This window comes from Phyllostomus discolor, chromosome 2 (genome assembly GCF_004126475.2).
Source record: "Phyllostomus discolor isolate MPI-MPIP mPhyDis1 chromosome 2, mPhyDis1.pri.v3, whole genome shotgun sequence".
Lineage (NCBI taxonomy): Eukaryota > Metazoa > Chordata > Mammalia > Chiroptera > Phyllostomidae > Phyllostomus > Phyllostomus discolor.
The window spans coordinates 160071352-160095198 of NC_040904.2; the positions used below are offsets into that span (position 1 = coordinate 160071352).

The 23847-nt window shown below is 48.2% G+C and overlaps 3 protein-coding genes across 11 annotated transcripts in view; 1 reads left to right on the forward strand and 2 right to left on the reverse strand.

Annotated features, from left to right (window-relative positions):
• Window positions 1-15: 15 nt before the first annotated feature.
• Window positions 16-9192, reverse strand: MBD6 (methyl-CpG binding domain protein 6). 7 transcript variants are annotated; one of them, XR_004901551.1, is made up of 15 exons: window positions 7066-7259; window positions 5989-6052; window positions 5681-5817; window positions 5276-5378; window positions 4979-5141; window positions 3718-4770; window positions 2876-3537; window positions 2442-2595; window positions 2098-2267; window positions 1567-1977; window positions 1411-1463; window positions 1129-1192; window positions 819-988; window positions 491-554; window positions 16-230 (listed from the first exon to the last, which is right to left on the reverse strand). XR_004901551.1 is itself a non-coding variant. In XM_036018756.1 (13 exons), exons 3-13 carry the CDS (start codon window positions 5791-5793, stop codon window positions 914-916), a joined length of 3021 nt encoding a protein of 1006 aa, XP_035874649.1. In that variant the 5' UTR covers window positions 5794-5817; window positions 5989-6052; window positions 9061-9192; the 3' UTR covers window positions 16-913. The 7 variants fall into 7 exon arrangements, 3 of the variants coding, with proteins under 3 accessions (XP_035874649.1, XP_035874650.1, XP_028389183.1); XR_004901552.1 differs by lacking the exon at window positions 491-554; XR_004901549.1 differs by having other exon boundaries at window positions 16-554.
• DDIT3 (DNA damage inducible transcript 3) lies at window positions 9180-13474 on the forward strand. Of its 2 annotated transcripts, none has more exons than XM_028531657.2 (4): window positions 9180-9383; window positions 11859-11906; window positions 12625-12797; window positions 12885-13474. In XM_028531657.2, exons 3-4 carry the CDS (start codon window positions 12660-12662, stop codon window positions 13251-13253), a joined length of 507 nt encoding a protein of 168 aa, XP_028387458.1. In that variant the 5' UTR covers window positions 9180-9383; window positions 11859-11906; window positions 12625-12659; the 3' UTR covers window positions 13254-13474. The 2 variants fall into 2 exon arrangements, with proteins under 2 accessions (XP_028387458.1, XP_028387457.1); XM_028531656.2 differs by having other exon boundaries at window positions 9236-9383; window positions 12640-12797.
• The window catches only part of MARS1 (methionyl-tRNA synthetase 1), a 19623-nt gene continuing 9189 nt past the window's right edge, over window positions 13414-23847 (reverse strand). The window contains exons 11-22 of one of the 2 annotated variants that reach the window (XM_028531654.2): window positions 23203-23277; window positions 17546-17716; window positions 17207-17302; window positions 16943-17060; window positions 16347-16560; window positions 15172-15303; window positions 14957-15061; window positions 14683-14869; window positions 14075-14146; window positions 13914-13937; window positions 13737-13829; window positions 13414-13631 (exon numbers count right to left, since the gene is read on the reverse strand). In XM_028531654.2, the coding sequence (XP_028387455.1) occupies window positions 13485-13631; window positions 13737-13829; window positions 13914-13937; window positions 14075-14146; window positions 14683-14869; window positions 14957-15061; window positions 15172-15303; window positions 16347-16560; window positions 16943-17060; window positions 17207-17302; window positions 17546-17716; window positions 23203-23277 (1434 nt within the window). In that variant the 3' untranslated portion in view covers window positions 13414-13484. The remainder of the gene's footprint in view (window positions 13632-13736; window positions 13830-13913; window positions 13938-14074; window positions 14147-14682; window positions 14870-14956; window positions 15062-15171; window positions 15304-16346; window positions 16561-16942; window positions 17061-17206; window positions 17303-17545; window positions 17717-23202; window positions 23278-23847) is intronic. The other variant, XM_028531655.2, reaches the window with a different exon arrangement.

The following is a 23847-nucleotide window of genomic DNA, read 5'->3' on the forward strand; positions in this document are numbered from 1 at the left end:
GTACAGAGTCAGAGCCAGAGTTTCAAAATATTCTCATCTGTTAAATTAAGAGTGTCTCCCATAGAAAAGCAGTGGAGGCCCCACAGGGCAAGTACAAAACAGAATTAAAACTCCCAAGGGTCTTGTCTTTACAAAAGAAAAGGCAGGAGGCAGCCCCTGGACAGCTGGTCATGCTGGCCGCTCCGGTTGGACCATGTTGCATAATCCTCAGTCGCATCATCACAACGTCTCTGAGCATTTTGATGGGGAGGAGAAGGGGCAGTGTAGTGTGTATGGGAGGAGAGTCCCAGAGGGCCCTCTTTGCCCCCTTACCCCCTTTTTCTATCCCAGAGGAAAGCAGATGGAAGCTGGGTACACCTTGAAATGAGGCTATGTGTTTCAAACCTGGGGACAGGGGTAAGAAGGGATCTGTGCTTTGAGTAACCTGAGCCAGAGACAGAGGGGTGTTGGAGGGGTAAGGGGAGGATGCATGATGCTTATTGCTTTGTACCTTTCACTGGGAAGGAGGACAGCAGCCAACAGTAGCTCACAGGTTTGTAAACTGAGCCTGCTGGCTTCAAGAAGGGAGGCAATGAAGTCGAATTAAATATAAAAGTCATTTGTGCAAAAATAACTTAAACAAATAAAAGACCTGGGGAAGGGGGTGTTCCCCTTAGCCTAGTGGGGAGCAGGCCATATACCAATCCCCCCCAAGGCCTTTTCAGTGACATGGCTTTGGGGGGGGGGGGTTGAGCTTCCCTACCCCCTGCAATGGCTCAGGATGGGATTGTAGGGGAAGGGCTTGCATTTGTGCTCTGAGTGGGGAGTAGTGCCCCCACCCACTGTCCACAGGTGCAGGTGGCTGGCAGGGGCTCCCAAGGCTCAGCACTCAGCTTTCCCCAATCAGGGTCAGATCCAGCTCCAGGTATGGCTGCTATGGGGCCAGTTTCCTCCTCTTGTTTTTGGCAGGACGGCCAGGGCGGGCCCGGGGAGTCAGAGGGACAGCCACCTATACAAGAGGGAAAATCGAAAGAAGTGATCAGTTAGGTATCACGAAGTCTTTTTATCTTTCTCCCCCTCCAACCCTCTTTTCCTCTTGCCTTATCCCTTATACATTCCCTCCCTCCCAACCCACTGACACGCACTTACTCGGGTTGTGGTGCTGGGGTCCAAGGTAACGTCCTGGCGGGAGCTATTGCTGTTCCGTGTAGGGCTGCAATAAGGGGCACAGATGATCAGGAACACCTCCCCAAGCACCAGGTGAATTTCAGAGTTTGGGTGGGAAACTTTCTATATTTGGACAGTAAAGGCATAATATTCGTATTCAAAAAAAGTATTTGCCCTTTTGAAAGCTAAGCTACTCTTTAGCCATTTCTATAAACCCAGTAGGAAATGGGGAAAGGCCAGGGTTGTGGTGGGCCCAACACTCACTTGTATTTTCTCCTCCGGCCACGACGAGACTTTCTGATTACCCCTGGGGGCACCTGAGAAAAGATGGACTGTGTATAGGGAAAGTTAGGAAAGTGCACCATGGCTGCACCAATCCTTGGAGCCCTTCAGCCAGACCTCCTATCACTCTGCACTCACCTTAAGGTCCTCAGAATGGGGCCCGGGAGGGGATGGATCCTTAGGCTCAGCACCCCCTTCAGCCAGCTCCCCATTATGCTGCCAGTGGTGGGTCCTTTTTGGAGACCGTTCCATTTGTCCATTGAAGCCACCACGTGCCCACTTAAGGGCTAGTCGGCCAGGCTCCCGCCGGCTGCCAGGCTTTCGACCCCGGCCTGGCCTGGCCTCACCATTAATGCCCCTAAGTCCCCCTCCTCCCCTCCGGCCCCGTTTCCCTGACCCCCTCCCAGTGAGCAGCTCAGAGACTGGGGGGTCAGGAGAACTATGGGGTGGGGCTAAGGCACTGAGGGGAGGTCGGGCAGGCTCTGGTTCCAGGGCTGAGGTGGGGCTCTCAGGGGGCAGACAGGGGGCTTCTGGCTGCTCTGGAGGGATCTGCAGGCAAAAAAATGAAATCTCAGTTTCGAATACAGTTCTTCTGCTTTGTAACTCAGAATGCCCAGCTTTCAAATTCAGGAAAAAATTCATTGACAAAACATACCCCCAAACCCTCACCTGGAGACTCTGTAGCAGGCAGGCGAGGGGACTAGAAGCCTCTGAGAGGGGTGGAGGAGCTCCCCCCCCAGGGAGGAGCTGCAACCCCAGCTGGCCAGAGAGAAGAGAGCCAGGAGGCTGCAACAGGCTGGGGAGGGTTCCAGGGCTGCTGGTCAGTGAAGACAGGTCACCTGTTGAAGTACAGTCACGGATCTGCCTAGGCAAATCAATTAAGTGAAGCAAACCCTATTCTCAGACTTTACCCAGAGGTCAAAGACTTTCTTCCCCAGTTTATCCAGCTGCTACTTCCAAGTTTTACTGCTTCCTTTCTTCTCTTTCATACTAGTATCTCCCCTCAAACTTACCCAGCAGGCTGGCACTCAGCAGAGGGCTAAGGAGTTGGGGGGGTCTCCCTGAGTTGGAGGGGGCCTTGCCCAGAGAGGAGGCTCCCAGGTCAGTAGTTGCCGTGGTGACACTGGAGGTAGGTGGTCCAGGTTGGGGGGCACTCAGGACACAGGGCTAAGGATAAAGAATGGCCATAACACATGTGTAAAGTATCCCATACATTTATAATACTTTCACATGTACAATCTCACTGAAGCCTCATGTGAATGAAGTAGGCCACACTTATTAAATACAGACCCAGTTCCTGCAGCTGCCCTACCCTTAGCCAAGCACTAAGCCCTTCCCAAAGGCCCTGAAGAAGAGCTCACCATAACACCAAACACCTTTGATTTCCCAGTTCCCATCTCTGATTCTACCTCTTATTCTGTCCCACCCAATCACCCTCTATCCTCACCTGGGGGGGTGTCCCCGAGGGGGGTTCCAGGCTGGCAGCCAGCAGCGCAGAATTTAAAGCTATGAGGGTAGGGGGGGCTGAAAGTGGGGGAAAGAGTAGCGGGGACAGGTCTCCCAAACCTGAAAATGTCTCCCCACTTGGACCTCCAGCTCCCTCTGCAGATCCCTCCCCATCCCCAGCTGTGGGGCCTAGGGCCAACAGAGGCAGGAAAGAGGCAAGGAGGCTGCTAGGAGGTGCAGAAGGGGGCGGAAGGAGATCTGAAGGGGGTGGTGGAAGCAGGGAAGCCACCAAAAGCGAAGGCCCTTCAGGCTCGCCTGGGGCTAGGGGAGGGCCAGGTCCCCCTGGGGGGGGTAGCAGGGGCTCAGGAGGAGGTTGTCCCCCTCCCCCAGCCAGCATGCCAAATAAACTCTGACTGAGTAATGGAGAAGGTGGAGGCTGCCCCAGACTCAGAGGGAGAGGCAAGGCCCCTAGCATCCCCGGGAAGCCGGCTCCACTCAGTGCCAGGCCCTGCTCAGGGCTAGGGAAAGGGAAAGCCTCCCCACCAGACAGGGGAGGCAGAGGACAGGCAGGGCCAGCCCCCATCCCGAGCCCTTCAGATGGGCTTTGAAGTACAGGGCTGGGGACTAGAGGGGCTTTGGAGGCAGCTGGTGGGGCAGGGGCACCTGCAAAGGAAAAGAGAGATTCAGCTCAAGGGAGGCTCTTTTCTCCCAGTGTCCAAAGAACCCAACCTCCCTGCCCCTAACCCAGAAAACCACCAGAGAACGCTAAACTCTCCCCTAAATGCCTTGGCTGTGTCTGTTCACCCCAGGGGAGAAGGAGCTCTACCACACTCACTCACATACCTGGCACACTGCTGAGGCTGCCACTGGCGGTCCCAGGCAGGGAGGGCAGGATGGGGTGCCTGGGATGGGGAGGGCTCCCTGAGGAGAGGGTTGGGGGAGGAGGAAGGTGTGCGTCTGACCCCAAAAGGTTAAAGCTTCCATCAGAATGGGAAGGGCCAGGGGTGGGGAGTCCCAGAAGGGACAGCACAGAAGGGAGAATTGGTTGGGATGGCTCAGGGAGAGAAAAGGGTTGGGGGGCAGGAGCAGGGACACGAGGACGGCTCCGTCTAGGGGTTTGAGGGCCTCCCCTTTCTAGCATTCGCAACACAGTTGGGGGTCTGCGGCTACGGCGCTGAGTGGGACGGGGTGATGATGACTGGGAAGCTGAGGGCGCCTGGGCACAGGGCCTTCGGCCCTGTAAAGTGCTGGCAGGGGGCAGCGGGGGACGCTGTGCCTTGGCCGCTGCAGAGAGTAGGCTGCTAGCAAGGAAAGGGGGTGCCCCAGGCCCTTCTACCGTGGGGGCCCCTCCCAGGGGTCCCAGGACCAGGGGCAGGTGCATAGTGGCTGAAGACACTGGTGGCTGAGTGGTAGGACCAGGGGGGCCAGGGAGGACAGGAATATTATTGCTTGGGGGCAAAGGAGGGGGTGTTAAGGCATCACTACAGTGGAAGAGAGGAGGGTCTGAAGGTGGTGAGGAGGAGGTATGGGGGGCTGGAAGAGAGCCCAGGTCAGGGGGTACCAGACTGGATCGGAGGGCAGCTCCCCAGTTGTATGAGGGGGCATTGAGGCTAATAGCAGGTGGAGGAGGTGGGGCTGGAGAGGGAGCATTGCCCCTTGGGAGGAAACAGGGGCTGCTGCTGCCTCCAGAGGGGAGTGGGTCAGGAAGTCTTGGCGGTGGAAAGAGCCCCCCAGGGCCTGCTAGAGGGGGGAAGGCCTGTGGAATTGAGGGTGGTTCTGGGGGGAGGGAGCCAGGACCCCCATTAAGTGGAGTTGTAGGAGGGACAAGACAGGGAGGGCGGGCAGTGGGGGGCCCTGGGGACACAGTGTGGAACATTTGGGGGCTCGCTCCCTCTCCTGCAATAAATAAGAAACGATGGGTTAGCCTGTAGCTCCCCTTCCAAGAACTTTCTTTTGTTCTCATAAATTCCCAACCTGCCTCTGCCCTCTCACCAAGCAGCTCCCCAATCCACCCTTCTTTCTCCCTGTCATAAAGCTCCTCCCACCATTCCTCTTCCAGGCACTTAAGTTGTACTCAGTCTTCTGTAATGTGGAGAAGACTCACCAGGAGAAGAGTGTGAGCAGGTGGTCTCCATGCTGCGGTACAGGGTTGCCATAGCAACAGCTTTCCGGCGGTGGTTGCACAGCTTGGTCATGTCCTCCTCTGATGCTGGCCCCACCCCAGCCCCACCCAGGGTCACCGGGGCCAAAGGGTCAAAGTTGAAAACCTGTAAGGTAGAAGGCATGGACAGGGACCCTGAGGAGGTAGAAGCTATGACAAAGGCTACCTACCATGGACAGTGATTTGCATTAAGTCTCTAAGCTTATCCCTGTACTCTCTGGCACCCCTCATCACTCTGACCTTGGGGACATTAAGTGGACACTCCAGACCGCACTTGCAGGTCCCATCGCTGAGGAGGTAGCTCCGGGTTTGCTCCAAGGAAGACAGCTCTGTGCCACTTGGGCTGGAAAAGGACAGGGTCAGAGAGTATGGGGTTAGTTGACACTGAATCAAGAAACATTCCTAAATGATACTTCCTTAATCAAAGACCTTCCTAGAAAGGATTGAGCGTAAGATATGTATAAAGAGACAGAAAGAGGGAAAACAGATTCAGAGACAGAAACCACAAAGGTTGAGGAAGGAAGGACAAGAAGAAGAGCAACAGGGTACCAGAGACCTGAGCTTTGAGAGATGGAGTGCGAAAGAGAAAACTCAGGCAACTGAAGGGCTTAGGGATAGAATTTGGGGAACTTGGAGGATCTCTACCTGATATAGAGCACAGAACCCTCTCGAACACAGCGCTGCCAGCCGATCGGGACAGATGTGGCCACAGGGCCCCCAGCTCTGTCTGCTCCACTGCTCTCATTGCCCCCATTCATTGTGTGTAATCAGCTCCCACGTGCCTGATAACACATCCATGTGGGCATTAGGATTCAACTGGGCTGGGTACCTGAGGGAGTACTCCAGGAAGGCAAGGTTGTGGGGAGACCCAAGAGAACCCAGAGATAAGGGAGAACCCTCAAAGACCTAGGAGAGAGAAAGGGGGAAGCCCTCTGCCATCCCACCATGGTTACCTGAACATCTCTGCAAACATTGTGGGGTCCAGTCTAAAGCCGGGGCCGCCGGCTTAGCCCACACCTGCAAGCCAGAAGAGAGAAGGGACTGTCAGGAATCTGTCCAACTCAAGAGAGCACAACAGTTCAAGGTGTACTCTCAAGGGAAAGATCCTTAATGAAGTGCCCATAAAAATCTCGGGGACATGCTAGCTCAGTCCACAACCAACCTTTACATGTGCAGTCCCTTAGGGACCAGAGTCAAAGCTTCAACCTCCAAGGACCAAGAATCACAGCCCAATCCCTACATATATAAAGAGCAGGGTCCTTTTGTCCCATCAGAGACAGAAGACTTCACCCAGGAATGTGGGCAAATTCCCATAATGCCAGGCCACTAGGAAGTTTCCCAAAGAGCCTAGCCCCTGATGTTCCAGTACCTCCCCCCTACCACCACCCACACACACAGGCAGATCATATAAAACGTAGAGATTGCCCCACAGGTCACCAGGCCATTGCCTAACTGCCACCTTGGGTGGTACCAACAGAACTGCCCCCACCCCATGCTGATCTGGTTCATTTGGGTGTTCTAAAGAAAGACTAGAATCACAGCTCTTGTCCCAGGATCCTTAGAAGCTCCTGATTTCCCCCCAAGGCTAAGGCAAGGGGTTTCAGCACCTCCTATCCCACAGACTTAAAATTAACTCCAACAAGGGTTCTCCTCTAATATGTGGGGCCGCCCCTCAAACCTGCAAGTATCCTTCTCAACCTCACCATCGCTGCCCCCCCACATTTGCGGCTTCAAAACTTTCCCTCTTATAACAAGGCGCCCTGTCACCCAGACTGCTTCCCTTAGCTTGGGGAGGAGGGGAAGGCGCACGAAGTAGGAAGGAACTTGGGGAGAGGGCGGGCGGAGGGTGGGCAAGGCACTAAGGGGAGGGAGGTGAAGAAGGCAAAAGTCAAGCAGTTAAGAGGGGGAGACGGTGGGGGCAGGTGAGGGCGGGGGAGTAGGGATGGGGCCAGGGAAGGGGGCCGAGAGGACGCGAAGGGGGCAGAGGGGAGGGGGAGGGGCGGGGTGGGGGGGCCGGGCCCTGCACTCACCGCGGCCCATGGTTCGGCCGGCCCCGCCCTGCGCAGTCGCGGCCCAGAGAGTGAGTGGGAGGGAGTGGGAGGAGGGTCGGTGGAGCCCGAGCCTCCGGTACGGCCCCAGCCGGTCCTAGCAGGAAGCGCCGCCGCCGCCGCCGCGGATCACCGAGCGGCCTCCCGCGCATGCGCCATGGGGGCCAGGGGCAGCCCTGGGGATTCCGTTCCCAGAAGGCACCGCGCAGGCTGCTACCGCCGCCGCCGTCGCTGCCGCCGCCGCCACCGCCACAGCCGCCGCCGCCGCCCGGACGGGAGAGGGGCGGGGTCGGGCCCCCGCCCAGCGGACAACGACGAGCCAACAGGAGGGGCCGCAGTGCGCATGCGGGAGCGCGCCTACCCCTCCCCCACAACTCCCCATTAATCCCCAAGAGAACAAACACCCCACGCGCCCCCCCCCGCCCCGCCCTTCCCTCCCCTCTCCTCTGCTCCGCGGAAGGATCTGACTCTCTTCCCAGACCACTGGTGGCCAATCCCAGCTTTCCCCAGGGAGGAACCTTTCCAAAGCCACAATCTGTCGAGAGAGCCAGGAATGCCCGGCCCGGGAGGGGCCAGCCCCCAAAGATGAAAGTCGCGGCTTGCCCTGCCCTGCCCCAAAGGCTTCTCGAGTTCTGTACTGGGTGGGACTTGACCCACCTCCCCAGGTCAACGTGTCACAACACGACCTCGGCCGGTCAAGTCACATGACCTCTGCCTGTCACTGACAATCTGGTCATGTCTTTGAACCAGGAGAGTGCATTTGGTCTAACCCACTGCCAGCCCCATTTACTGAGGAGAAATGGAGGTCTGGAGCAATGGAGCACGCCTGACCAAGGACCTGTCACTGTCAGATCACCACCTATACCAGCCATTCAGCTACACCAGCATTCTGACAGTTTCCACTTGGACAAACTCTGGCTGTCCCATGAAAGTACGACAGGATCTGTAACTGCCCCCACATGGCCTCTGTTTTCTACCTAAAAAAAAAAATATTTTGCGTTTTGCATGGTGCTTTTCACTCTTGTTCAAGCTGCCTCAAAGTTCATAGTCCCCTCTTTTTACTTTCACAACTCATTTTTTATTTACAAACAAGAACAGTGAGGCACAGAGAGATTAGGTGACTGGACTGGGATTCCTGGGCAAGTGAGGGGCAGCTGAAGCTAGAATCTGACATTTCCTAACAACCTCAAGGCCGACGTGCGCTAAAGTGCACGCAACTAGGCTCTACTGTGGCCCAAATACCTTGGTGGCAAGAGGCCTATGCCCATCCCCTCAGATCAGGAAGTCACAGGACTTACTGCCTGGTTCAGTGAAAAGGGTGGGTTTTGGTCTTTGGTGAAGGGCACTAGAGCAACATGAGGGGAGATGAGTGGGGCAACAGAATCAGGCCTCCTCAGGAAAAGAACCTGAGTTCTGGCATGCTAAGGGCTCATACAAGTTAAGGGTGCTCTTCTGAAAGGAGCTGAAAATGACTACCAAAGGGATTCAGGTACCTCAGTCCCTTTTTAGGTAGTTAGGAGACTAAAAGATGAGATCCCTTTAAGAAAACTCGAGGTGTAGAAAATCTTGGCGGATGGATGCAAACTTTCAAAGCAGGGAGGTTTAAAAGACTTCGTGCCCATTATTAGCTGGGAAGGAGCCAAGCAAAAACGGGACCTTTAAGGAGGAAGTAAAACGGGGGCTAATGGGGGGGGGGGCGGGGGGCGGGCCAATAGCTCCTGAGGTAGGCAAGGTACAGTGAGGTTTCTTTCGTCAGCCTATGAGACAGCCAAGGTTGATAGCCGTTGGGGCCGTTGGGTGCAGGGAGCTGGTGCCCCGCCTCCTCTACCCCCCCCCCCGCACCTCCCACTACCCTCGTAGTCCCCTGCGCTTGCGCGCGCAGACACTGGTTGCCAAACATTGCATCATCCCCGCCCCCCTTTCCTCCCCTCCCCCCTCCAGTTCTCCGGTCCGCGCGCGCGCGCATGACTCACTCACCTCCTCTGCGGATCCTCGTGACCCAAAGCCACTTCCGGGTCCAGCAAGACATTGATCCCCAAGAAGGAGGGAGCTATGGGGCGGTACCGCGCGGCTCCTGAGTGGCGGTTGTAAGGGTGAGGCGGGGCCAACGCAGGCGTGCCGCTTTCTGATTAGTTGGCTTCTGGATCCGCCCCTGAGAGGAGGGCAAGGCCCTGTTAAAAGATCACTGCTCTGGGATACCGAGGTCAGAGGCTGGAGTCTAAGACACAGTGGATATAATGTTGAAAATGAGCGGGTGGCAGCGACGGAGCCAAAATCAGAGCTGGAATCTGAGGAGGGAGGTGAGTATCGATTGCCCATCTACCTTTTACCCTTCGGTCTTCGCGACGTTGTCGGCTCAAAGTCGGGCATCCGTTCTTTAGGATGTGGCACCACCTCCTCTATAATGAAGTTAGCGACGATCCGAGGGAGAGATGGCGAGATCCTTTATTCGGGAGAGGTGTTACAGGCTCTGCTTCCTTCGGACGACAGCGTCACCCCACCTCTGCCTGGAGCAAAGGGGCCTAGCTGCTCTTGGGAGATTTATTATATTCTCTATTGTTGCTTACCTCAGGCCTCCTTGTTAGGCCTATGTGGTGGGAGGTGGAGCAGCAAGACACACCCCCACTCCCTAGAAGCATGTTGGACCGCCGATTATGCCGCTGCCTCGGCTCGGCCACCAGCAACCCCACCCCCAGTCCTGTATCGAAGGCAGCGTCTCTGTGCCAGGATGGCTACAACCGTAGCTGGGGTTCGTGAACCTACACAGGACAGCCATGCTGAACTCTAGCAGTGGACAGAACCTTCAGGAGAATGACACAGCCTTTTAGAGGCCAAGTACCCATGGACAGGGAAAGGAGATGGGTTTTTTCCTTTATTCCAGAGGTCCGTGGGCCTCCTGCACAAGAGAGCATCTTGGATTTCTTAAGTGTGGGAAGTCATTTGGAGTCTCCCCAGAGTATTGTCCTTCCCTTGAGATTGGTCCCTGTATCTTTTCCTCTGTCCTGTCTCCAACTATCTCTGTGTAATAATTGCATCAGGCCAGCCCCCGTTTGGCTGTACAGCCCTCTGGCCTGGGGCTCCACTGCTGATGAAAGCCCCGTTCCAGGCACTGGAAGGCAAGGAAGTTTCCCCAGGGAGGACAGTCCTGCAGAGAAACACTTGGGGCGATATTGCATCTACAGTCCCCAGGGATAAGCAGCTGCTGCTCTGCTCTGGACTTCACCCTCCCTTCCCTGTAAGAGAAATTGGGGAGAATTTATCCATTCATTCCTAACAGGAACCTACTAAGTGCAGTTTGGGGCCCAGAATACATCCATGAACAAGAGGGGAAAAATATATGCCCTCACAGAGCTTACAGTTCAGTGGGAAGAGGCATACAGTAATCAGAGAAGCACCATAGAGAAAACTAATGAATGGAAGGATAGAGAATACTTTGAGTGAGGGTTACAGTTTTACATTGGGTGATCAGGGATTCCCTCACAGAGATGACCATTAAATGAAAGACCTGAAAGAGGTGAAGCAGTAAGCCATTCAAGTATGTGGAAGGAAGAGTTTTACAGGAGAAGGAACAGCAAGAATAGAGGTTCCAAGGTGGGAGCATGCATAGTATCTTTAGGGAACAGAAAGCCAATTGGCTGGACCAGGGTGAGCAAGAGAGAGAGTGGCCAATGAGAAATCCAGGGCAGAGAAGGAGCAGACTGTGTGGGCCTTTTAAGCCATTTTAAAGATATTAGTCTTTTTTTAAAAAAAATATTTTATTGACTTTTTAGAGAGAAGGAAAGGGAGGGAGAAAGAGAGAGAGGGAAACATCTATCATTTGCCTCTCTCATGCCCTGACTGGAGACCTGGCCCACAACCCAAGCATGTGTTGTGACTGGGAGTTAAACTGGCGACCTTTTGGTTCACAGGCCGACAGTCAATCCACTGAGCCACACCAGCCAGAGCAGGATGTTAGCCCTTAATATGTGTGAAATTGGAAGTCATTGGATGGTTTTGAACAGAATGACAGGACCTGACTTAAGTTTTAAAAAGCCTACTTTGGCTGCTGTGTTGTGAATAGACTCAGGGAGGGGTGGCAAGAGCAGAAACTGGGAGATGTTCTGCAGTCACCCAGAAGAGCTAGTAACTTGATAACAGTGGAATTGTTGAGAAATATTTAGATTCTGGGTTTCTGGAGAATGAGTTAAGAAATTTTGCTGGTGGTTTGGATTGGATTGTGAGGTGTAAGAGGAGAGGAATCAATGACGATTAAGATACCAAGGTTTTTGGCTGAAGCAACTAGACTTGTCATTTACCAGATGGGGAAAATTTTGGAAGGGGAAGATTAGGATTTTGTTTTTGGCCATATGAAGTCTGAGATGCCAATTAGACACCCAAAGGAGATGGCAAGTAAACAGGTAACAGAGTTGGAGGTCCATACTGGGAATGTACATTTAGAGAATGTCAGTGCAAGAATGGAATTAGGAAAATGTCACTTGATTTGTTCCCTTCCCTGTAGTACAGTCCTTACCCTGGCCAGTTTGAGGCCTGCCTTGAATTTAGAGAAAGCTGAAAGGGCTAGGGCTTTCCTATTATGTAATCCAGACTACAAATGTCAGCAGCTAAAAATAATGGAAATTAGGCTCTCCTCTGTCCTTGGAAATGACCACAGGGACTGTTAACTATCCATACTCTGTAAGACAGGAAGGATCAATAGGAGACTGAAGATAAAAGTAAAAGAACCTGTCCGTCCCCCTTCCAAAAATGGCTAACATATATATTTTTGATCCCCACAGTGTTCCAGGAGGAAGTGTATCTTCATATATCACCACACCTGAAAGCAGGTAAACTTAACCAACCCTTTCCCAAAACCAACTCTTAAGAGATGCTGGTTAGGCTTGCTTTACTGGGACCCTAAGAAGCTATGAAAACACCTAGAGAAGATAAAAGAGGAGGGTTTGAATCTTAGCAGGCTTTTGCTGTCCATCCACCTGGCTTGCCTGTAACAAGGACCAAATCTCTATTCTTAGAGCATATCCTAATTGAAAGCTGGCTCTGAGTAAGCATTGGCCCCAACAAAGATAATTGGTTTGTCTTACTACACATCAATCCCCATCAAGGTTAGACTAACCCATAGGACTCTCCACACAAGAGAAAGAAGCACAAATGGCATGGTAATTACTCCTGGAAACTACCAACGGAGTTCCTCGGTGTGGCTAACTTACCAGGATCCCATAAGAATGTATATCTAGGCACTTGCTGCTTCAAGTGTGGGGCAAAAGCAAGGAGGGAATATTAATATAGACCAGGGGTAAATTTTAAAGGGCCAGATAGTAAATATCTTAGATACAGAGGGCCACACAGTTCCCATCACAACTATTCATCTCCAGTGTTGTAGCATAAAAGTAGCCATCAAAAATATGTAAATCAATTGATGTAGCTGTGTTCTAATAAAACTTTACTGCAAAACAGACAGCAAGCCAGTTTGCCAAACTGTGGTACACACTGTTTGACTGCTTTGAGGTGTTTGTTCCATCCCCCAATCCCCCCCACTATCCCGAGTATATCCTTTTCCAGAGCCTGATACAGCTGCAGTGATGGCAGCCGAGTCTTTGCCTTTCTCCTTCGGGACACTGTCCAGCTGGGAACTGGAAGCATGGTATGAGGACCTGCAGGAAGTGTTGTCCTCAGATGAAAATGCAGGTGCCTATGTCTCACCCCCTGGAAATGAGGAGGTAAGAATGTTACACCTAAGTCCAGGGGTGGGGTGCTGATCTTCCCTTCTCAACTAAAAGTGCATACCTTTCCTTATTCCCTTAAAGGAAGAATCAAAAACCTTTACCACTCTTGACCCTGCCTCTCTGACTTGGCTGACTGAGGAACCAGGACCAGCAGAAGTCACAGGCATCTCCCAGAGCCCTTGCTCTCCGGATTCCACTCAGAGCTCCCTGGCTCAGGAGGAGGGAGAAGAAGACCAAGGAATATCCAGGAAACGGAAACGAAGTGGTCAGTCCCCAGCCCGGGCTGGAAAGCAACGTATGAAGGATAAAGAGCAAGAAAATGAAAGGAAAGCGGCACAGCTAGCTGAAGAGAATGAACGGCTCAAGCAGGAAATCGAGCGCCTGACCAGAGAAGTGGAGGCAACTCGCCGAGCTCTAATTGACCGAATGGTCAATCTGCACCAAGTATGAACACTTGGGACCGTTTACTTCCCCCTCAGGCCAGTACCATCCTTTCCCAGACATGGCTACTAACCACCTTCTCACTAGTGTCAGTGATGTGACCCTCAACTCCATACTTACAATAGGGGGAAAGCTTGGGGTAGACAACAAGAAAGGGTCTTGGCATGTATATAGAGATTGTACATTTATTTATTACTGCCCATATTCATTAAAGTGACTCTATGAGCCAAGTTCTCACTTTCACTTTTTCTTCTTGCTTTTAGGGGTTTCAAGGGGTTTCCCCTCAGCTAGAGCCAACTGCTTCTTCAGATCCAAGAGTTTAGCCACCTCTGCAGCAACCTGGTTCTTGTCTGCCTTTTGTGCTTTCAGTTCTCGGACAATGTTGCCCTAAAAGAAGTGGGAGGGGGTGAGGGAATAACAACAGTAAGACCAGAAAGGATCTGTGTAGGGTTCAGGTTTTCTAGTCTCACCCACAGGGTTCAAGCTTCATACCTGTTTTGTCACTTCATCCATCAGCTCTTGTATTTGCTGTGGTCCAGCTGTTGTCACAGTCTCTACAGCTGCTGGCTTGGGGAACACTTTTGCCTGGAAAACAACAGACTTATCACCTGCTACCATAAATATCTCTTGACCTCAAGTTTTATGTAACATCTAAGGGAAAGTGATTACCTTTAATGCCAAGGACTCTTCCATCTAAGACAGGAAAGAAAAACTGTAAGTGAGGAAGTAGAGAGCCAAAGATGGAAAGAGTGATAAGGCAGGACCACTTAAGGACACCAAGGAGATGACACTGGCTATTGCTGGCTGAGAGCACAGCCTAACTTTCTCACCTGGCCCCCACCGAAGCGCTGCCTCAAACTTTCAATCTGGTCATTTTCCAATTTTTGGAACAAGGGACTGACCTATAAAAAAAAGTTCCAGAATCATTCACTGATTAGGTATAAACTCTACCAGATGATACAGAGGGCCTCTCCAACCCCAATCACTGACACTGAGGGACTCAATCTTTAGAAGGAATGTGAATGTAACACTGAACAAATACTGATTTCAGTAAAGAATCCAGAAAAAACCCTGACAGTCACTATGAAAATCCAAAGTATTAATAGAGTTCAAGACTAAACTGCCTGTTAGCATTATGGAGACCAGGTGACCATGGTATCACTTCAAACATCCGTGTATCAGTTACATGTGCAAGCTCTTTGGTTCTGGCATGAAGGACGATGAGGAAATATGGGCAACAGAAAACACTGGGCTTGTGAGTCAATATATCAGAAACAAGCCCCAATGCAGAATGGGAATGAGTGCAGAAGGGTTTCAGAGAATAGCTGTGCTAATCCCATGCCTAAGTAAGTTCTCTGGCCCTCCCCAAAGGCAGCATGACAAATGTTGCCTTTGGAATTTTAAGAGAGACTGGCTCTTCTGATCCTCAGAGACCTACTGTGCCAATGTGATGTCCTGCTGGTAAGGTGCACAGGAAGTCTGTGGGCAGGACACTGCAAGCAAGAGGTGGGAGCTGCAGCTGGGCCGAGATGGTAGAGCTCACTGTGGGCATGTATGGCTGGAGCATGATGGACAGCAGAGCAGCTATATTCACTGCCAAGCCTGTCACTGTCCCTGCCCGCTGCCTAGGGAAAAAGAGACACTAGTCAGGACCTCCAAGAGGACACAGCCTACCAGATACTTGATCCCTGTAGCCAATGCTACCTCCTTACCTGTCAGCCTCGCTGCCTTTAATCCGCTTCCAGGGTTCATTCACCTGAATGTACTGGTTGCCATGACGAGAGATGGTAAGGATACTGCGTAAGGCATCCCGGATCCTGGGAAGGGGGGAGGCAGGCCAAGGTGTAAGGTCCTGGAGGGACTAGTTAGTATGGGGCTCCCAACATGCTAGCAGATCACTGAGATGAAATGGGTGTAGGTTACTTACCGAACCTTCTCTAGCAGCTGGTGATAGTGCTGGAGCTCCAGGGTGACATGGGCCAGCAGGCGCTGATCATCAGAGGTAAGCACCATCTTGGGCACAGAACCCCCAAAAAACTTAGAAACAAACATCCCAGCTCTTGACAGGAGTAGGGAAGGAGGGGGGGAGAAAAAGAGGAGTTATTTTTCAGTCTCCTTATGGAAATTTGACCTGATTTTCATACTTCCACATTCTCTTGGAACTGATACCTCCTGACTCCCTCAAGCTGCAAGGCAAAGCTTAACCAAGTAATTCCTCATTCTCTCCCCTAAGAATGTGGCTCTGCACAGGAACAAAATGGACAGTTCACATACAGATAGCCCTTTTCTAAAGAAACCTGATTAAGTAACCATTTTATTTTTTAAAAATCAACACTCAGAATGATCAAGTTGAAATACATGTAAGTTGTCATTAAATACTCTAATAGGGACTATCTGTTAAATGCAGTTAATGACCAAATCTGAAAGGATAGGTAGCCATGAAGGATATTTCTTTTTTTTTTTAAAGATTTTACTTATTTTTAGAGAAAGAGGGAGAGAAACATCAATGTGTGATTGCCTCTCCCATGCCCCCTAACTGGGGATCTGGCCTGCAACCCAGGCATGTGCCCTGACTGGGAATTGAACTGGTGACCCTTTGGTTTGCAGATCAGCACTCAGTCCACTGAGCCACACCAGCCAGGGCATGGATATTTCTTTAGATCACAGAGTAGCTAATGTAGGGACCAAAAATGAAATGTGAGCTAAAGTAACAATTCCAAAGAGTACAGCATAAGCTTCCTACCCCTACACTAAAATAAAACCTTTCTTCAGCCAAACTTTTCAACAGTCTGCAACTGAACTATTTTTGTGAGAACACAATTCTAAATTCTACACAGAACATTAAAAGAGAACAACTTGCAAAACTTTGTGACCAACTTTGCTAAATCACATCTCTACAACCAACTTCTCCCAAACATACATAGCCTACTATGTTCCAGTAGCAAGTCTCAATAGAAATCCACTTTCCACATGGTCCTATGCATCCCTCCCAGCCTCCTGCCCATTCACTAGGCAGCTCTGGATTCCCATCTCTCCCACTTCGTGGAGCAGACTTAGCCCCACCCCAGCTCATCTGCTGGATGATCCCTCATCAAGTCCTACCTATTGATGAAGTTGCCTAGGTTGTTAAGCAGCTCAGAATTATTCTTTAGTAACATATCTGTCCATGAGAAGGCACTGTCCTGGCCTTCAGGCCGAATGTATAGCAGATAGAAGCGCCAGATGTCAGCAGGGATCCCTGTGTCCTGGGCCATGTCCCCAAACACTCCTACACCCCGGCTCTTTGAGAATTTTCCATCCTCATAATTCAAATACTCTGGACAAAGAAAGAGAATGAGAGAACCATCTGCTCAAGTCACATTCTTCCCTCTCTGACCTACTAACTCTCCTTTCTTCTTTGAACTCAACTGTGGGTGTCTAGCAACACTTCTTAAGTAGCTGGCCTGCAGAGAACTTGGGATATCTTGCCTCTCCATTCTGGCCTTTCCCCACTTTGCTTCTACCCGTTACAAAGTTTTAGCTTTGGACTCTTGCTTTCTTCAGGTTCTTGTTTCCTTCTGGGTTGAGTTCTCATGTTTAAATTATTTGCTATCTCATCTCCATTCCTAACACAAGACCTACCACCTTTCCAAAATCTTCCAAGTACTGCCTCAGCCCTCATTCCCTAGGAATATGCCTAGTCCAGTATTCCAGGGTACCTGTAGCAATGAGATGGCTGACCAATGTGTAGTTGTCCTCAGCTCCTAGGGCTGAACAAGGAAAGACTAAGCCATGGAAGGGAACATTGTCTTTAGCCATGAACTGATAGAGGTTCACCTATAGAACACAGTTGGAAGAAGAGCTTCTGAGACCACCTTCAAAGACCAAAGAAAGATTAGATACCCAACCCTAACACCACCTCCCCTCCACCACATACACACATGCATGCACCATCCCCACAGACAGGCTAACCAAGAACTTACTTGCTCTGGGTTCTTCCACCATCTCTCCCATTGATCTGTGTAGTTGGCAGTGATGGACAAGTATCCAAAAGTGGCATCAAACCAGACATAGAATACCTGGATGGTCAAGAGAGAGGCATAGGAGGACAAAAAAAGCATTAGAGATACACTTGAAACCTATATAATTTTATTGACCTACGTAACCCCCAAAAAATTTAGTTTAAAAAAATTGGGAAAACCTCACCAACCCAAAGTCTCAGAATGAAACAAGACACATAGTCAACAGTGCATTCTGCTAGCCCAGAGTCTCAACCCCAAGGCTGAATAATACAAGATGTGAGCAAAGCATGGGATTCTTACCTTGTCCTCATAACCTTCCAAAGGTACAGGGGTTCCCCATTTGAGGTCTCGGGTTATGCAGCGTGGCTTCAGGCCATCCCGAAGCCAAGAACGAATGATGAACCGGGCATTGGGTGTCCAGTCACTGCCGGGCAATGTCTTCCCCAACCACTCCTCGAGTTGGTCTTCCAGCTGAAGTGGCAGAGACAGAGGGCTACTCTAGAAAAGTCTCATACGTGGTTTGTGTAACAATAAATATGTACACCCTTTTTGAAGTAGTTTGGCAATATAATATAAAAATTAAAACTCAAAGTGTTGCAGGTTCGATTCCTAGTCAGGGCACATGCCTGGGTTGCAGTCCACGGCCCCCAGCAACCACACATTGATGTTTCTCTCTCTCTCTCTCTTTCTCCCTCCCTTCCCTCTCTAAAACTAAATAAATAAAATCTTTAAAAAAAAAAGAATAAGGTAGATCTATATGTAACTGGCATGTATATATCTCCAAGATTCCTTACTCATTAAATAAAGCAAACTGCAAAACAATAATAAATGCTATAATCCTATTACTACAAAAGTAAATGTTAATTCATAGAATAACATAAGCCCCCAAAAATTTTTGGAGGAAAATATGTATCAGTGCTTTATTCTCAGATACAATTATGGGGAACATCCACTTTTATACCATATACTTCCAGCTGAAATTTTAAAAACAAGCTTATATCATAGTTTCTGGAGCCTGACAATATACTCTGTTGTCAAGACTATGAAGAAACAGACACACTTAGATTGCTGGTAGGAATGCAAAAATGGAACAACATCTATTGAGGAAAATTTGACTACATATGCATTTACTCTTGACATAGCAAGTGATCACTTTTAAGGAATTTAACCTGAAGATACACACCCAGCAATTCAAAAAAATATATGCACAAGGTTATCCACTGCAAAACTATTTGTAACTATAAAATACAGTAAATCCTCACTTAACATCAATAGGTTCTGCAGCTTTCAATGAAATGATGTAACAGAACCAATTTTGCCACAGGCTAACTGATATAAACAAGAGTTAAGTTCTTACAGCATCTCATTAACCTTATAACAAAAAAAACACAGAACAAAACAACATTACTCAAGGCACTGCTGTACTGTCAACTACCTAAATGGAGAACACAGAAAATCAGTTAAACTTATGGAACCTACACAAATGTAGTAGTATGCAGCTGTTTAGGGAAAACCACCACCAAATAAGGATGATCTCTATGAAGTGATATCGAGCAATTTACAGGACATACTGTTAGGCAAAAGACAAAATGCAAAAGAGGATATGCAATATGCTATATTTTGTATAAGAAGGGGGAAAACATATATACATATACACATGTCATATATATATACATGGCATACATACATACATATATACACACAGACATATATAAGCTTATCTTTACGAAAGTAAATACATGAAGGATAAACCAGAAAACAAAGCTGATCACCTACAGGCGATGGACAACAGGTGGCATGGACAGGAAAGAGTATGACACTTCTCTCAGTATAGCTTTTTGTATAATTTTGATTTTTATAAGCATATTCATTTCTACATGTTCAAAGAATTAACAAGTATGAGAGAAAAAAACTAAAAGCAAATTAACTAAACTTATTAACCTATTTCAGTAACATAACTGCACTTAAGGGGGCAAAAACTAAGCTAAGACAATTCTGAACATATTATTGAGTATATGCCCTCAGTTGGTGGAAGGATCACAACTACCAACAAACCCTAAACTCTTTCTAGTAGGTTTTTTGGCAGTGGTCTGGGCGAAGCAATTCTGAAATTCTAAGTGTAATGTGAGATAGAGCAAATGAGAAAATGTTGCCGGGAACCATGGTACTTACTGTGAAATAAGGGAGACGCAAACACGAAATGAGGGAAAAGGAAGAAAAACCCTGTGGGGCTGGACTGGAATTGTAGATGTCTGCATGAACCTAAAACGAATGCCTAAATCTCTGTGCTGAAAGAGCCTAAAAGCAAAGGCACCCCAGTAGCAGTGAGCACACCTGTACTTATTCTTTAGTACTATTCCCTCCTGAAATAAACCAGGGCTTTATGGAGAAATGATTCTAAAGCTAGAATGAGATGAATCCAGAATATCTTGTTATGCCAGAAAATAAAGAAGTGCTTTAAAAATGGTGGGAGATCTCAAAAACACAGAGAAACAATCTTGAAGAGGCTCCCACTGGACAAGTAAGGGACAATTTGAACATGAAAATAATTTAAGAGAGAAATGAATTTTAAACCTTTGAAAAAAACAGGAATCTGTCCACACTGCTAATAGATAATAAGTAAATGAATGAAGGAGAAGGATAAATTTGAAGGGAGTGATAGAGTTGGAAAATCTTTTTTTTTATAAGTTTTGTTTTGTTTTGTTTTCTTATAATGTATTTTTTAAATACTTTATTTATTTTTTTTAGAGAGGGAAGAGGGGGAGAGAGAGAGAGAGAGTAAGCTCAAGCGTGCAAAACATCAATGTTGCTGGGGGTCATGGCCTGCAACCCAGGCATGTACCCTGACTGGGAATCGAACCTGCGACACTTTAGTTCGCAGCCCATACTCAATCCACTGAGCCATGCCAGCCAGGGCTGAGTTGGAAAATCTTAATGAAAATTGGTTCAAGTAAGAATGATTAAATAATAAAGGATGATATATTTAGAAGGGTCTTTAAGCATAGAACAAGGCATCTGCATGGTCTTAAAGTGCATTCCCACAAACTGCTTATAATTGGCCAGGGGGAAAATATTAATCATACATTGGAGAAACTAAATAACACCTTGGCTAAACAAAATGAACATCACCAATGATGGGAAATTGACCAAGATGTGGGTCTGGAAAGGATATAACACTTTCACGGTAGTCCAACTGAGGATGCATAACGTTAATCTAATCACGAGAAAACGCCCAACTAATCCAAAATGAGGAACATGCCCTGGCCAGCTGGTTAGAATGTAGTCCCAATATGCCAAGACTGTGGGTTCCATCCCTGGTCAAGGCACATACAAGAATCAACCAATGAATGCATGAATAAGTGGAACATCAAATCAATGTTTCTCTCTCTCCCCCTTCCTCTCTTTCTCTAAGAAAAAAAGTATCAATTTAAAAAAATGAGGAATATTCTACTTAAAAAAGGGATCGGGTCCTACAGTCTTAAAACTGTTAATGTCATAAAAGGTAAAGAAAGGCTGGAGAACTATTTCAGATGAAAGAAAACTAAAGAGATACAAAAACTAACTGCAATATATGATTCTGCCTTCTGGCCAAGATGGAGGAATAGGTGGTTACACTTTGCCTTCTTGCACAACCAAAAGGACAACAACAAATTTTAAAACAAAAGATAACCAGAACTGCCAGAAAATCGAACTATATGGAAGTCTGACAACCAAGGAGTTAAAAAAAGAAACATTCATTCAGAATGATAGGAAGGGCAGAGACAGCAGTCAGGGGAGAGAGGACATGTGGTAAGGAGGCAGCTAGCAGACTGGTGGTCCCACACTGGTGTGCGGATAAACTGGGAGGAACAACCGGGGAGCAAGACAGACCGAGCCACCCAGGGCTCCAGCGTGGGAAAAGAAAGCCTAAAAACCTCTGGCTATAAAAGCTTATGGGGGAGTGTGGAGGCAGAAGAAACTCTCAGCCTCACAGGAGAGTTTGTTGGAGAGACCCACAGGGTCCTAGAGTATACAAACCCACCCATCCAGGAATCAGCACCAGAAGGGCCCAATTTGCTTGAGGCTAGTGGGGGCAATGACTGAGAGCCGGCTGACAACAAGCAGCACTGTTCTCTCTCTGACCCCTCCCCAACATATAGTGCCACAACACAGCAAAGAGTGTTGCCCCACCCTGGAGAATACCTAAGGCTCAACCCCTTACACCATAACAGCAGTGCAGAGACAAAGAAATATGGCCCAAATGAATGAACAGATCAAAACTCCAAAAATAGACCTAAGCCACAGAGATAGCCAACCTATCAGATGCAGAATTCAAAACACTGGTAATCAGGGTGCTCACAGAATTGGTTGAGCATGGCCACAAAATAGAGGAAGAAGTGAAGCCTATGCAAAGCGAAATAAAGAAAAATATACAGGGAACCAATAGTGAAGGGAAGGAAATCAGGACTCAAATGAACGATTTGGAGCATAAGGAAAAAATAAACATTCAACCAGAACAGAATGCAGAAACAAGAATTCAAAAAAATGAGGAGAGGCTTAGGAACCTCCAGGACAACTTTAAACATTCCAACATCTGAATCACAGGGATGCCAGAAGGAGAAGAGGAAGAGCAAGAAACTAAAAACGTATTTTAAAAAATAATGAAGGAGAACTTCCCCAATCTGGCAAAGGAAACAGATTTACAGGAAGTCCAGGAAGCTCAGAGAGTCCCAAAGAAGTTGTACCCAAGGAAGCACACACCAAGGCACATCATAATTACATTACCCAGGATGAAAGATAAGGAGAGAATCTTAAAAGCAGCAAGAGAAAAGGAGAGAGTTACCTACAAAGGAGTTCCCATAAGATTGTCAGCTGATTTCTCAAAAGAGACTTTACAGGCAAGAAGGAGCTGGAAAGAAGTATTCCAAGTCATGAAAGGCAAGGGTCTACATCCAAGATTACGCTACCCAGTAAAGCTATCATTTAGAATGCAAGGGCAGATAAAGTGCTTCCCAGATAAGGTCAAGTTCAAGAACTTCATCATCACCAAGCCCTTATTATATAAAACATTAAAGGGACTTATCTAAGAAAAAGAAGATGATCAAAAATATGAACAGTAAAATGACAACATACTCACAACTACCAACAACTGAACCTAAAACAAAAACAAAAACAACTAAGCGAACGACTAGAACAGGAACAGAATCACAGAAATGGAAATCACATGGAGGGTTATCAGTGGGGAAGACCAGGGGGAGAGGATGGGGGAAAAGGTGCAGGGAAGAAGAAGCATAAATGGTAGGTACAAAATAGACAGGGGACAGTTAAGAATAGTATAGGAAATGGAGGAGCCAAAGAACTTATATGTACAACCCATGGACATGAACTAAGAGGGGGAATGCTGGTGAAATGGGGGGTATAGGGCAGAGGGGAATAAAGGAGAGAAAGAAATTGGAACAACTGTAATAGCATAATCAATAAAATATACTTTAAATATAAATAAATAGTTTTTTTCCTGTTTAAAAAAAAACTTGATTCTGAACTAGTGTCTGTGCTAAAGAAAAAATAATGCTGTAAGAATATTATTGAGGTAACTGACAAAACTGGAATCTGGATGGGTCAGATGACTATATCAATGTTAAACTTCTCGAAGTTCTTAACTATACTGTTATTATGCATGAATGTCTTTTAGTAAAGAGAGTAAAGAGGACATATATGTGCAGTTGATTCATACACATATGATATTACTGAACAGACATAAAGAAAAATGAATGGCAGTAAACACCTCTGGTAAGCAGCCTGGGGTTTAGTGGGCCTGGGCCTTTCACTTTATGCCATTCATTTGTTATGTATTTGTATAATGTATAATTTTTAAATAGAAATTATAACATTTGAGAGTGATTTGGAATAGATTTGTGGCTGAGGCAGAGGGGGTAGACAAGGCCACGCAGACCAAGTTGAGAGAAAGGTCCACTTACCTTGGGCAAGTCCAGAAACAGGTGCCGAGAGGATTTCACCACAGGGCATGACCGGCAGACTTTACACTGAGGTTTCTGTGAAGGGAAATTCAAGAGAAGGGGTGACCCAAGATGGGACACTCAGGATCAGGCCTGCAGGTCATGGGGAGCGGTCCAGGCAAGGGGAAAGTCAGAGGGATGAACTCTCAGTCTGTCATTTAGTTTAGCATCATGCTCACACTCAGACAACTCAACTGCCTGGGCCTTCTGTGAACTTGGAGACTCAGGTCTCCAGGACATAACATTTGTTATTCCGAGTTTTAGATCTCTGTCCTATCACTCCAGAGGGTAGAAAAGAAGCATCCTCTGAATGCTACACTAAATGCAACTGTGAGGCAAGGCAGGAATGACAAAAGAGAAGACATACAGCTCTCTGCATGGCAAAAAAGTGCAGACCTCTACAAAGCAAAATGTCAGGAAATACTTATTTTCATGGTACAAATTGAGTATAAAATCCCAGAAAGGTGATCATGAGCAGTTACGTGGGGCTAATCAATGAAAGCTTCCAAGTGAATTTTGATCAGGATTTTTGAAGGTGAAAAACTGTAACTCTCTCAGGACCTCTTCTCCCCAACTCCACATGCCTATATCCAACTGCCTACCTAA